The sequence below is a fragment of the Thamnophis sirtalis genome, unplaced genomic scaffold (genome assembly GCF_051295495.1).
Source record: "Thamnophis sirtalis isolate CommonGarterSnake01/CBP01778 unplaced genomic scaffold, rThaSir2_p1.2 scaffold_6, whole genome shotgun sequence".
Classification (NCBI taxonomy): Eukaryota; Metazoa; Chordata; class Lepidosauria; order Squamata; family Natricidae; genus Thamnophis; species Thamnophis sirtalis.
In genome coordinates, this window is record NW_028261386.1 from 95698263 (window position 1) to 95713270 (window position 15008).

The window sequence follows — 15008 nt, forward strand, 5'->3', positions numbered from 1 at the left end:
TCTCCTGGAGTTCCTCGGTAAACCAAGCAGCCCTCCTGGATCCACTGCCGCAGAGAGGTCGTAAAGGCGCAATCCAGTTTAGAGCCTCCGCCGCCACTGTATTCCAAGCAGCGACCAAGGACTCTGCCGGACTGTGGGCCAGGGAGTCAAGTATCTCACCAAGCGCCGTCTGAAATCCCATGGGGTCCATCAGGCGCCTGGGGTGGAACCACCTAATCAGTTCCCCCTTCCTACAGTGGGGGATTGGTTTCCGAAAGTCAAGCCTCAATAGGAAGTGATCTGACCATGACAAGGGCAAGATCTCAATGCCCTTCAAATCTAGATCACGTCTCCACTGCTCCGAGAGAAACACAAGGTCGAGCGTGTGACCCGCTGTATGAGTCGGACCCTGAATTACCTGGGTCAAGTCCATGGCTGTCATGGAAGCCATGAACTCCTGTGCTCCATCAGAGCGTTCGCCGAGCGACAGCAGGTTGAAATCCGCCAGCACTATAAGCCTGGGGAACTCAACCACCAGTTCGGCTCCTGACTCAAGGAGCATAGGCAGGGCTGTTGTAATGCAGTTGGGAGGTAGGTACGTTAGAAACAGACCCACTTGACCCCCAAGGTCCAACTTGACCAGAAGGGACTCACACCCGACAGTCTCCGGAGCAGGGATCCTACGAGGGACTATTGCTAGGTGCTAATTATGAATACCATATTTTTCGGAGTATAAGACACACCTTTTCCTCCCCAAAAAGAGGGTGAAAAGCTGGGTGCATCTTGTGCATTGAATACAGCATTTTTGCCCTACCGAAACTTCACCCGTTTTGCAAAAATAGACGTGCAGAGGCTTGCAAAGTGCTCCTGAGGATTGGGGAGGTAAAAAATGAGCAAAAATGGGCCACATTTTGCTTGTTTTTGGGCCCCTCCAACCCCCTAGGAGCACTCTACAAGCCTCCCAAAGCTCTGCATGCCCCCCCTTTTTTGCAAAAAAACCAAGGTGTGCAGATGGTTTAGAGGCATGCAGAGTGCAAAAACTTTTTTCAAAAAAATTACCTCTTCAAAATTGTGGTGCATCTTATACTCCAGTGCATCTTATAGTGCAAAAAATACGGTACATATTTCAATGCATTTTAATATGCTTTGATGATTTATCAGCATGTTTTCAATAAAAACCAGTGATACCCATTTTAATGATTTGGGGCTTCAAATGACACAGTTATGATCATCTGATGGACGTTGATAAAGTAGCAAAGACATGCAGATAGTCCTGGATTTATAACCATTCATTCAGTGACTGTTCAAAATTACAATAGCTTATGACTGGTCCTCACATTTTATGACTGTCATAGTATTCCCATGGCCATGTGAACAAAATCTGGACACTTGGCAACTGACATGCACGTACTGATCATTGCAGTGTCCTGGGAATCATGTGATTGTCATTTGTGAACGTCCCAGTTTCCAACAAGCAAAGTCAATGGGAGAAGTTAAATTCACTTAATGATCATGTGATTCACTTAATAATTGTGGTGATTTGCTTAACAACCATGACATGAAAGATTGTAAAATCAGGCATGACTCACTTAACAATTGCCTTGTTTAGAGATAGAAATTCTGGCCCCAACTAGCACTGTAAGTCGAGGTATATCTGTATGAAGGAACTTTGGCTGATCTCCCATATTGAGATGGAAGCTTCCTCCCTTGTTTATATTCATCATCTTTGTTTTTATCATGCCCTATGCTAAAGTTTCAGAATAAGAAAAAAAGGAACATATTAATGGTGTATATCAAGGTAATGTGTTCCCATCATGTTTGTGGGTTTCTTAAAATAGATGTACAGTCAAAACCACGTAGGTAACTTGATGGCCTGGGTCACTGGAACCAACAGCAACCCAGTCCTGCCATGCCCCCCAAACTGGTTTTCCTACGGCCCTGCCATCCTGATTTTCGGTTCTGCGCATGCACAGAACAATTTTCAGTGCCGAAATGTATTTTTTCCCCTTTTCTAACAGTTTGCACATGCAGAGACCTTTTTAGTTGCAAATGCGCATGCGCATGTAGCGTGTGTTTGGCGTGTGTGTGAACAAAGCAAGTGCACATGTGAAAAAAAATTTGCACCCCAAACTGGCAGTAATGGTGGCAGCAACCCACCCCTGGATCTACCAATACACAGGTCTAATAATGTGTACTGTAGAAAAAATTATGGCAAAGGTCTAGGTACAATTTTTTTTCAAACTTCCTAGACCACAAAATCTAATACAAGAATATCTGGAACTACTGCTGCCTGCTTCACATGCACCTAATATGAAGATTCTTCATGAGCACAAACACTTCCAGGGGGAGGGGAGGTCTCTGAATCGAACAGCAAGCTTTGCCCTTTCCAATGAACTATATAAAAATTGGTTGCATTCAAATGGTTTTGTGGGGTGGTGGTTGGTTCTCTCTTAGTTTCTCATGGAATTCTACCAAGTTCTGAACCTTGAATTTGGAAGCACACTGTTTGAAAACTCTTTATCTAGAGCAGTGGTTTCCAACCTTTTTTTGGCCATGCCCCACCTAAGCATCTCTAAAATCCCAATCCCTCCCTCCATGACATATATTTCCTACCTTAATCAAAAAGTGAACTCTACTCACATGGAGGAAGCCTAAAAGGACTTTTCTCCATTAAAAATCAAATTACCATCCTGTGGAGCCTGGTCCCACGTTGGGAACCACTGATCTGGTGCATAGATCCTATCTGTGCCAGAATGTTAATTTAAAAAATGGGACCTCAGGATGGAAGTACGGTAGTCCCCACTCTAATCTTATTCAACCTTTTTCCATTTTGAACATCAGTATATGATGACAAAATAGAATTAATACATGTAATTTATTTACAATATAGGTGATTGTTCTGGATACATGTAGAATAGCAGTTTTGTATCTTTGTGGATAACTTTCTTCCAAAAGTGAAGAAAATGTAATCTCAGAATGGAAAGAAAAAGTTGACAGCAACTAAATGAAACTGCTTTAAGGAGAGTTGCATTGTTACAGAAAAATAGTATTCTAGTGTATTGTATCTGGGCTTATTAAACCTTAGCTACAAAAAATGTGAAGAGGACTACTCTTAAAGGGAAAGTTGGTGTCATCAAACAAAACTAGTACAGACACTATCAATTGTTCTCTCCTAGACAATACCTTCTCTTATATTCCAGAGGTCTTCAAGCAATTGTACTGCCTTGACAATGCCTTGGAGGAAATATGTCAGATGCTATATTTAACCCTGGATACATTAAATAGACTTTTAGCTATTTACAGAATAAAAAAGGTAACACGGGCATAAAATTGGATTACTTTTAGAGGAGGCTTTTGAAAAATAAGAAAGAGATAAAACAGTATATATGGGGAGGAAACCAATTCCATGCACAAAACAAGAAAAACAAGGAACAGAAGCTGGGGTGGCTAAGGGATCAAAGACCTTGACATGAATGAAGGTAGAAGAGATGTAGTAGAGAAGGCTCAAGTGGAATACGCAAAGAAATAAGAGAAGCAATGAGAGGTTAAGGCAAAGCTATGAAGAAACTTACGAGCCGAGTGGTTTGTATTTATAGTGAAGTGATAGGTCATCAGAACAACTTGTTACAGTTTTAAAGGCTTTCTCAATTTCTTTCAATCCAGTTTATTAGTTTGCACTTATTTTTTTTGCAAAACAAGTCTATTAATACAAAAATTGCAAATGAAAGTGCATGCAAAATTTACAAAGTAAAAAATAAATAAACAGATAACTAAATATACACAAGAAAAATCCACACAAAATATATTCAGTTTTAGACATTATACTATTGTTTTATCTCAGGTATGTATTTATTTTCTGCTCTTGCTACTTTCAATTGGTTTAAGAGCTGAAAATCATTCAATGAGATGGCAGCTGTATAATTTAATAACATTACAAATGCTTTCAGAAAAGCTTTTTCTTTTGAAAAATTGGATGATGTTTAAATTGATGTAAACTTACATGGTGTTCATTTATATTGCAAGAAAATAAGCAGCTCTTAATTTTGAGTAAACCTGTCTATAATTATACAAGGAAATCATTATTTCTATGCCGTTCTTTTTTTTAATGTGCCAGTTGTTAATAATATATTTTGGCTCTATATTCAGCATGCTTAATTGAATCATTGAGAAAATTAGTGTACTGTAGAAGCACCAAAAAGAACTCAGTTGATTCTATCAATAAATTTATAGGGTGCTAAAGTGGTAATAATAAATAAAAATAAAATAATAATAAAAATAAATTTATAGGGTGATTAGCTCAGTGGCTAAGACACTGAGCTTGTCGATCAGAAAGGTCAGCAGTTTGGCAGTTCAAATCCATAGTGTCGCATAGTGGAGTGAGCTCTCATTACTTGTTCCAGCTTCTGCCAACCTAGCAGTTCGAAAGCATGTAAAAATGTGAGTAGAAAAATAGGGACCACTTTGGTGGGAAGGTAACAGCGTTCTGTGCATCTTCAGCATTTAGTGATGCCGGCCACATGACCATGGAGATGTCTTTGGACAGCGCTGGTTGTTTGGCTTTGAAATGGAGATGAGCACCAACCCCTAGAGTCAGGAACGACTAGCACATGTGAGGGGAACCTTTACCTTTACCTTTTTAAACTTAACCCCAAGCAGGTCCAATCATAGAGTTAAACTAATTCAACAGACCAATTACCTTGTGAAGAAACCTAAATACAGTCAATTGACCTGTTTTGCATCCCTGGACCCCAGCCCCTCAAATCCCCAGCATTTGGGAAAGTATGGTTGTCCATGAATCCTGAAAACATTCTCCACACCTCTGACTGCAGTAGCCAAACAATGCCTTCTTGTTTCTACACAGCCAATGGGGAAGAAGCTAGTAGTGCCACGAATCCTTACCAGCACTCACATAGCTTAAGAGTTCAGGGATGCCACCTCCTGAAGCAAATGAGTTCTTGGTACCTCAAATGGTAATGCTTACGTAATGTGATTGTGTACTGCCAAACTACTGATTATGTGATCTCACTTGCTAAGTGGATGATTGGATTAAGCATTTTATGAGAATAGAGTTACTGTGTATTATTTACTCTATTTACATCATTTAATTACAAAACTGAATAATAATCAATAGATTCCTAGGCTGCATGATAAACAGCCTACTGTTTATTTTTTCTGGTGGTCTGCTGAGCCATTATTAGTCTAGTTTATCTCTTATTTCTAGATTAGGAATGTTAGTTGAAAATGTTTTTTTTAAAAAACATTTAGGAAATATTCTTTGTCTACAGGCTAAACAAAGTGAGCGATAATGATCTATGATATAAAATTATCTGACATAATTAAAAGCAACAAAGAGAGAAAATACAGTCTAAGTAAGCCCTGAATGATAGAATTTCACCAGAGAACAAAATGCTTTTTCAACAGTTACCTGTAGATGGCATTCATCCCATTGCTGTACGTGGCTCTTATAAGAAGTCTTTTTATATTAGCCAAAACAGTCATAAATTCCCTTTTGCTGACTGGGGCGCCGTGCAGCATGAATAAGTTGTGCTTCAGTAAGACTTCTTCTGTGTGTTCTTCAAATGGGTTCAAGTGAATTCCTTCCTGCAATGTGCTTATTCTCAACCCACTTCCCTAATTATAAAAAATGACAAGGATGAAAACACTTAAAAAAAACAAAGTTTCAGTGCTGCATTATTAAAGAGCAGAACACCTTGATATGAATGCATACTGCATGGTGTGTTTTATACAGATGAAGTACTCTCTAGAAACAATACCACTGTCTCCAGGAAAACATGGCCAACAATAGAAAAAGGTAAATCAGATCACCTGTTGGAAACTGGTATCACATATTTATATTCTCTTGAACATAGATAGAATTCTGTCTGGGATTCATTATTAAGTAGTTCAGAGGTAACACAAAATGAATATATAAACAATATAAGTAGCACATGCTATGTCCAGAGTATTCAATCAGATAACTTTTATATTATGCTTTAATAATAATTCTATGCAGAGCTTGGAAGGAATACTTTGATTCAATAAAGGTTTCTTCTTAAAACAGTGTTTTAAAGCACAGCACACATGTGTGTGCATGCACAGCAACACATGCACTTCAATGAAATAAAGCAGTCACACTCCTCTGTTTTGAATGGTCTTCTAGAGTAGCTAAAGGCCTATAGGCATGAGCTGAAACCTCTTCTGGTATTGGAAGAGTCCTTGTGCATTTTGCTGAAACAAAGCTAGGTTGCATGAGAGGAATAATATCATTTAAAAAGAATGGGTTTTATTTTCATTGTCTATTTGACTGCCATTTTTGCATGTTATTACACATACTGTTTGTGTGCATCTTTCTAAAATAAATAAAATTTAACAATGATTACCTAAAAGAGTAGCCCTTTTGTGGCTGTGATTATCATGTTCTGGGATGATTTACATCTTCTGGAATATTACTTAGCATTAATGCAATCCCTTTCCTTCCCATTCAAGGATAACACCTAGCCTACATAAACTGTGTACCTAATAACATAAAAGGATGACATGGTATAACATGTAATGTGTGGTTGTTCATCTGAAGTTGTATTTACCTACTTTTAAGAACTGCTAAGGACCAGATGATATTTACTAATTCCTGATACTTAAAACCATATAATTCAGAGAATGCACTTATTTTTTACATGACTGTGTGTGTGTGTGTCTGTGTGTGTGTTTGTAGATGTATAGATGGAGAGGAAGAGAGACAGACAGACAGAGGCAGAGACAGATATGATAGAGAGAGATATTTGTATGTGTTTGTGTGTTATTGTATATAATATGTTGTTGTTGTTAGTTGCAAAATCATGCCCAACTCATCACGACCTCATGGACAATATTCCTCCATGCCTTCCTGTCTTCTACCATCCTCTGGAGTCCATTTAAGCTCACGCCTACTGCTTCAGTGACTCCATCCAGCAACTTCATTCTCTGTTGTCTCCTTCTTTTGCCCTCAACCTTTCCCAGCATTAGCCTCTTCCCCAATGAGTCCTTCCTTCTCATTTGGTGGCCAAAGTATTTGAGTTTCATCTTCAGGATCTGGCCTTCTAAAGAGCAGTCAGTTGATCTCCTCTAGGACTGACTGGTTTGATCACTTGCAGTCCAAGGGGCCCACAGGAGTCTTCTCCAGCACCATAGTTCAAAGGCCTCAATTCTTTGGCACTCAGCTTTTCTTATGGTCCAACTTTCACAGCTTTAACTGAACATTAAGATAAACAGTATATACAAACAATAAAACAAATCCAATAAAACCAAAATCAGAATGACCTGCTACCACAATTATACCTCACTCATGCCAATCTCACCCTAGACCAGCTCTTGAAGTAAAAGTCATGTCTTAAGTACTTTTCAGAAGATAAAAAGGGTAGAGCCTACTGGCTCTCAAGGGGAAGGGTGTTTCTGCTGCCCTCTTTCCCATCTTTGAAATAAAAATCATATGGTAGCTCTTTTCAGGAAGAGAACTCTTGCAGTAAGTTTCTTTCTTAGCCCTATGGATTCTGTTTACAGTGTGCTATTGGCAGTTTTTACTCATCCACATCTAGTGAGATAATACTGTACCTCTATGATGACATCGGGCTGAAGGACGGCCTCAGCAATATCTTCTTCCCCAGCTAGGTCATATGAAACAGTAAATCTCAGATGTCCTCCAGCCGCTGTTATCTGTGGTTAAAGGGGAAAAAAAGAACGATACTGGTTATATAATAGAAAACATGCCTTTAACCATTTTGAACGGCTCTTTTCCAATTATAGGACTTTCAAGGGCAAAGACTTCTCACGTAATGAAAGGACATGTGGATGATAGAGAGCTCCCAGGGAAGTGTCATTGTGAGCTGTCCCTGTCCTTACACAATCTCTCTTTGCCACAACTAGTGCGGCAATGCTCTGTTGTTTAAGTAATGTTCCTCTAGACCCTTTGTAAAGACTGGCATCTTAAGAAAAAGAAGTTTCCCCCTAAAGGTCTACCATAAAGGAAGTAACATATGTTACAGTATAATTTTCTTTTCATCTTTCTCTCTCGATCTCTCGCTTCTTACTATTTTTATAAAGCTCCCCAACATGTATTTGGCTGATATTATATTGTCAAAAGCAGGTGGAGGGACTGGGGGGATACGGGCTCGTTTATCTCTCCTGCCATTCGCAGTTTCTTCCCCATGTCCATTTTCCAGGTCCGGAGTTACTACAGAGGCAATCTGTGACAGCAGCTTGGAGGAGTAGACTGCTATTACAGAATGTTTTTTTTTTCCTTTTTGACAAAGTATAATCTAAAATAGAAGAAATGTGTCCCTAGGAAGTCAAGCACATTTAATTTAAAGGAAAGTCACTATAATTTTTCTTATAGTTGCATGTTGCCTTTTGCTTCACATTGATCACTGGTTCAAAAACAGCATAAAGCCAACAGTCCTTTGACTCTTAAAGTACTATAATGTTACATCGCTGTATATATTTTGTTAAGCATTAACACTTTACTGATTGTGTTTGGTGTAGTGGTTAAGGCATCAGGCTAGAAATTGGGAAACCATTGAGTTCAAGTCCTGCCTTAGACATGAAAGCCAACCAATGACTTTGGGCTAGTGTTTCTCTGTCTCTCTGTCTGTCTCTGTTCCTCTGTCTGTCTGTCTGTCTGTCTGTCTCTGTCTCTGTCTGTCTCTGTCTGTCTCTCTCCCTCCCTCCCCTTCTCAGCTCAAACAACCTCATTAGGTTGCTGTTCTGAGGAAGGTATATTGGATATGTTTGCTGCCTTCAGTTATTTGTAAAATCAATAAAAGTGGGACATAAACAAGCAAAATTCCAGGGGAAAAGCAAATCAATCATATATAAAAAGGATTGCAGTAATTTTGTTTAATTATTGAAGTAAAAAGAATTCATTTTTAAGTTATTGGAATAAAGCAAATTTCATTGTCAAATATAAACAAAGGGATGAGAATCAGAAAGCCCATACCACCACTGTGTACTCATGCAGCAAGTTCTCGACAGAACTTCACCTTGGAATTGAATAAGGAAGGCCTCATATTATTTTGTTTAACAATACATTTGTGTTATCTGCCAAAATATATGGAGTGTTGTAATAGAATGTGCTAACATCCATTCTTCTTGATTCAGCTTTTTCATACAAAATAATATACCTTTGGTGAAGAAGTAGGAAAAGCTACATTTGCAGAAGCTACATGTCAAAGATATGTATATTAGGGAAAGCAGCATATAAAAATGCCGATAAGGAAGAGTTGTGCATTATGGAAAACAGGACAAGTGAAACTGTGTTTCATAAAATGTGTCCAAAATGTATATGTAAAGGAAATGACTTACAATAAAGGTGGGCTATGAAACAACAGTCGAGAGCAGGATTAAGGTCTTAAAAGAAGTGAGGTAAGAAAGCCACAAGCTTTTTACTATAACTATAACTATAACTATAACTATAACTATAACTATAACTATAACTATAACTATAACTATAACTATAACTATAACTATAACTATAACTATAACTATAACTATAACTATAACTATAACTATAACTATAACTATAACTATAACTATAACTATAACTATAACTATAACTATAACTATAACTAACTGAAGAATATCTACTAGGAAACTAAATGTGGGCCTGGCTATTCAAAGAAAGGTGATAAAACTTCAAGGACACCTTCTGGGCAATTAGGTGGTATTCTGTCAGTTTGGACCGGTTTGCCCGAACCTATAGCGGAAATTGTGAGTGGGCCTGCCCACCTACCCCGGCTCTATGCTGTTTCTTTTAGGCACTTTTTTTAGCCACAATGCATGTGCTGCAGGCTAAGCACATGCATGGAGGTGGCACATGTGAGCGAAGGTTTGCGAACCTAAGCAAAGGTAAATGAATACCAACCCTACATTAGCCTACTAATCTTCTGATTAGAGCCTACTAATCTTCTGATTAGAGCCAAGGTGGCGCAGTGGTTAAATGCAGCACTGCAGGCTACTGCTAGATCAGCAGTTCAGCGGTTCAAATCTCACCGGCTCAGGGTTGACTCAGCCTTCCATCCTTCCAAGGTGGGTAAAATGAGGACCCAGATTGTTGGGGGCAATATGCTGACTCTCTGTAAACCGCTTAGAGAGGGCTGAAAGCCCTATGAAGCGGTATATAAGTCTACTGCTATTGCTATTGCTATTGCTATTCTGCACCTAACGTTTTGCACTCCTATAACAATGTGGACAGAACTAAATGTTGATAGATGATGCTAAAGAATTGTATAAGTGACCAGTTTGGAAACTACTTGAGATTGCCCTAAAGATACTCAGTAGGGAACTGTATTTAGGGTGATGACTTACAGCTGAATTTTAATAATAGAAAACAGTTTAATCAGATTGATTTGCCTGATTGCCATACTTGGTATCTGAGCTACAGACAAGACACACCAAGAAACCTACTTAGATAACCTACATAAATATGAACTAACTTTGATCAATGGCTTCTGTTAAGCGTCATTAACCACAGGTGATTTCAAATCAGTTTCAGGCAGGTCTGGAGAAGTAACGTAAGCTACAGGTATTCATCCTGTGATGGCCAAAGATTAACCAGGAAATAGAAAGCTGGGTAGCCACCTACCAGCAGTGCCAGCAATCTAGATCAGCCCCCCTTCTGTGCCCATCAGGGAATGGACATGCCCTGGGCTCCAAGGGCACAAGTCCATTTTGACTTCGCTGGCCTGTTCTTGGGACAGAACTTCTTGGTCCTCATAGATGCCTACTCGAAGTGGGTGGAGCTGGCACTTATGCCCTCCACCACTTCAGAGGCCATAATTAGGGTGCTGGGGAGGCTATTTGCCACCCATGGGTTGTCCGATGTGGTGGTGACTGACAATAGGCCCCAATTCACGTTGGCACCCTTCCAGATGTTTTTGGGCCAGCATGGCATACGACACGCCCCGACGGCCCCATTCCACCCGGCCGGAAATGGCCTAGCAGAACGAACCATCTGGTTGATTAAAGAGGCATTGGGCTGCCTGAGGCCAGGGAATTGTCAGGACAAGCTGTCCCAATATCTCCTGGCACAGCATACAACCCTGTGCCCAATCACCAAGCAAAGTCCCATAGAACGGCTTATGGGTCATCGGCTCTGGACACCCTGGTTATGCAGCAGAGAAAAGTCCCCTCGCAGGCGACTCCACACAGGCCTTTAATGTGAGAGACCCAGTCTATGCCCAAAACTATGGGGCCAACCCAAGGTGGCTGCCCGGGCAAATCACACAATTAACTGGACCCCTACTCTTATAGGGTCCAGCTCAGTGACGGGCAAATGTGGCGCCGACACATCAACCAGCTCAGACAGTGTGCCACCATTGCAGGAGACCAGCACCCGGTGCAGGCCCAATCCTGCCCCGTGGAACTAATACCAACAGAGGCTGCTCCAGTGCAACCAGAAACACACACAACACCCCCCACTGATGCGTTATCGTTGCCAGGCTTACCTGAAAATCCGGTCAGTCCCATGGCGGTCAGGTTTCCCGCCGACTCTGATGCGCAGTCTCCTGAAGTACCACAGGACTCTCCCCCAGCTTCTCCTCCTTTGGCCATCGCCCCTGAACTAAGATGATCGGGGCGGAGCCGATGCCGGTCAGCGTACTTGGCTGACTACACATGTGCTAACTGGGAGGAGAGGGGTGTTAAGTCCTTGAGGCTATGATGCCATTGACTATTATTGCTGGCTCCTGATTGGTTAAGACACGAGCAGCCAGCTGGCAGGAGAATGCAGCCATTCTATTGGTTCAGCGTCTGACAGCTCCAGTATAAAAAGGGCTGTCAGCTGTCAAATGTTGCTGTTTGCCAGTTCGAGGTTTGCCTTGCATTTTGCCTTGTTAAACTGTGTTAGCTTCAATCTGCCTTGCCTCAGTTCCTGCCTGCCTCGTTCTCCCTACAGAACACTAACTGTCAGGAAATTTCTCCTCAGTTCCAAGTTGCTTCTCTCCTTGATCAGTTTCCACCCATTGCTTCTTGTTCTACCCTCAGGTGCCTTGGAGAATAGTTTGACTCCCTCTTCTTTGTGGCAACCCCTGAGATATTGGAACACTGCTATCATGTCTTCCCTAGTCCTTCTTTCTCTTAAACTAAACATACCCAGTTCCTGCAACCATTCTTCATATGTTTTAGTCTCCAGTCCCCTAATCATCTTCGTTGCTCTTCTCTGCACTCTTTCTAGAGTTTCCACATCTTTTTTACATTGTGGCAACCAAAACTGAATGCAGTATTCTAAGTGTGGCCTTACCAAGGCATTATAAAGTGGTATTAACACTTCACGTGATCTTCATTCTATCCCTCTGTTTATGTAGCCTAGAACCATATTTAAATGGTTGTCCACTAGGACTATCCAAACATAGTCAAGGTCGCTTTGTAGGGCAGCAGCATTGTCAGTGGTGTTAAATAATTTTACGTCATCAGCGAAGAGGACACAGCTGCTTTTAATACGATCACATAGGTCATTGATATAAAGCAGAAAGAATGTGGGTCCTAAAACACTGCCTTGGGGGACACCGCTGTTAACTGGTGTCAGATTTGATTGGGCCCTCCCTATTTTGACTATTTGTTGCCTGTTGGACAGGAATGTGGCTATCCATTTATGCAGGCATCTGGAGATAGTGTAGGAACTTAGTTTCAACAGTAGTTTGTTGTTTACCACTTTGTTTGTTGGCACTACTTCTTGATAGACTTTGAGCTTTGTAGCAAGGCTTATTCCATGGCAGTCCCACATTTGGTCAGTATCCCCTGAATCTATGTGTTTGTGTGTATGTATGTATGTATGCATGCATGCATATTTGGTGTAAAGCCTCTGTCTTTGATCTAATATTTTAGTAACATACATGATCTAATTAAAGAAAATCTAATTAAAAATCTAATAAAGCTAATGGATGATGAAAGGTATCTGTAAAAGTATCTAAAAGACTTCCCAGGTTCCTTCCAATGCTATTATTGGAATGCTATTATTCAGAATAACAGAGTTGGAAGGGACCTTGGAGGTCTTCTAGTCTAACCCCATGCTCAAGCAGGAGACTTTACACAATTTCAATGGTTGCCCAATCTCTTCTTACAAACCTTCAGACATGGAGCTTCCCTAACTTTTGAAGGCAACCTCTTCCACTGGTTAATTGTTCTAACTATCAGGAAATTTCTCCTGAACTGTGGCATCTGCTTCTGCAACACAGCCTCCACTTGTATGAAAAGGGGCTGGAATATGCCATTGATTTGGGGCTGGTGGCTGAACCTTTTAGACTTTCATATTAATGGGAAAATACAATACGAGGCTGGGGTAGACAGGATGTCCAGCAGGCATTTCACTGCTTGCCTTTAAGGCTATCCAGAGTTTCTCTCCATCTCAGCTTATCCCTAGCAATGAAATATTTTTAGCCGGCATCTGTGCCATCAGAAGTATGTGACTGGTTTTCATTTTGCTTTGCTTTTACTTTGCTTTTAATATTTCCTGCATGTTGTAGACCTCTTGCTATTCATACCCTCTAGCGACCCATGACTTGTACCATGAGACCCTCTGAATTAGCATTATTTGATAGGATTTTTACTAGGTCTAAGAATACTAATATGAAATATATAAAACCTATGCTCTTTGCTTCTGTTACCAAGCTTACATTTCAAATATCACAATATATTGGTTCTTTTAGAGCCCCTAATTTTTGACCTTCTCAAAGGAAACACGATAATTGAAAAAAGCAGTGCTAATGTTAAAATTGATACAGTCTGCAAAGTCAGGCATTCTATTAAGCACGATACAGAAAAGTGTTTATCCTTCATTTCCAAATGTATGATTCTGTGTTGAGTACAAAAATGTGAGACAATCAGAATTTGCTTTGGGGATACAATAAAAATCGATTAAATAAATACAATACCCTAGAACAAGTTCAAATTGCGGATAAAATAAAACTGAACACAGCTGTGAACTGTGTGAAGATTTCTAACATTAATTCTGGTGCAGGAATTGCCAATGTGTGCAGCTTGGTGAGTGTGTTTGAACTTGTGTGAGTTGACTCTGAGAATTCTCATACCACTATGAATCCCAGAGCATTTGTATCTCAGCAGAGTTCTCCTTATGGGTCAACCACAAATCCTAGCAAGAGAAGAAGAAAAGCATACTGTATATGCAATTAATGCAAGGATTTTCTATATTGCTATATAGTTACCCTTTGACTTAAAATAGTTTGTTTAGTAACTGTTCAAAGTTACAATGGCATTGAAAAAAGTGATGTATGACCATTTTCCACACTTATGACCAATGTTTCCTCTAATTTTTTTTCAGTGTGTGCGGAAAGGTATAGTGTTCGAGCGGCACATTTTCATGCCTGAGCACCTGAATTTTTTTTAGCCATAATTGCTATCAGAGCAGAGGTTGGGGAGGGGGGCAAGGAGGAAAAGGGTCTCCTCCCTCTCCCTCAGTCCCCCAGGAAGGAAGGGAGGGAAGGGAGGGAAAGGAAAGGAAATGGGAAACAAGAAAAGGAAAGGAAATAGAAAAGAAGGAAAGGAAATGGGAAAGAAGAAAGGAAAGGAAAAGAGAAAGGAAAGGAAAAAGGAAAGGAAATGGAAAAGAAGGAAAGTAAAAGGAAAAGAAGGAAAGAAAAAGGAAAAGAAGGAAAGAAAAAGAGAAAGGAAAAAGGAAAGGAAATGGGAAAGAAGAAAAGAAAGAAAAAGAGAAAGGAAATGGAAAAGAAGGAAAGGAGAAAGGAAAGGAAATGGAAAAGAAGGAAAGGCAAAGAGAAAGGAAAGGAGAAAGGAAAGGAAATGGAAAGGAAATGGAAAAGAAGGAAAGGAAAAGAGAAAGGAAAAGAAAATGAAAGGAAAAGAAAAGAGAAAGGAAAAGAAAAGAGAAAGGAAAGGAAAAGGAAAGGAAGTTAGAAGAAGGACAGAAAGGGAAAGGAAAGAGTTGAATGCATTGGTACTGCTCAAAAATCAAGTCTCAAGATCCCGTGGACCCCTTTGGCTCAGGCATTCCAATTCCACGCTGCTTCCCTCTCTCCCCAAAGCGA

The 15008-nt window shown here is 40.2% G+C and overlaps 1 protein-coding gene across 9 annotated transcripts in view; it reads right to left on the bottom strand.

Moving 5' to 3' along the window:
* LAMA2 (laminin subunit alpha 2) overlaps positions 1-15008 on the bottom strand; it is a 474492-nt gene that overhangs the window by 207372 nt on the left and 252112 nt on the right. For all 9 annotated transcript variants that reach the window (XM_087718512.1, XM_087718505.1, XM_087718507.1 and 6 more), the window contains exons 13-14: positions 7567-7668; positions 5405-5610 (exon numbers count right to left, since the gene is read on the bottom strand). In XM_087718512.1, coding sequence (XP_087574638.1) covers positions 5405-5610; positions 7567-7668 — 308 coding nt within the window. The remainder of the gene's footprint in view (positions 1-5404; positions 5611-7566; positions 7669-15008) is intronic.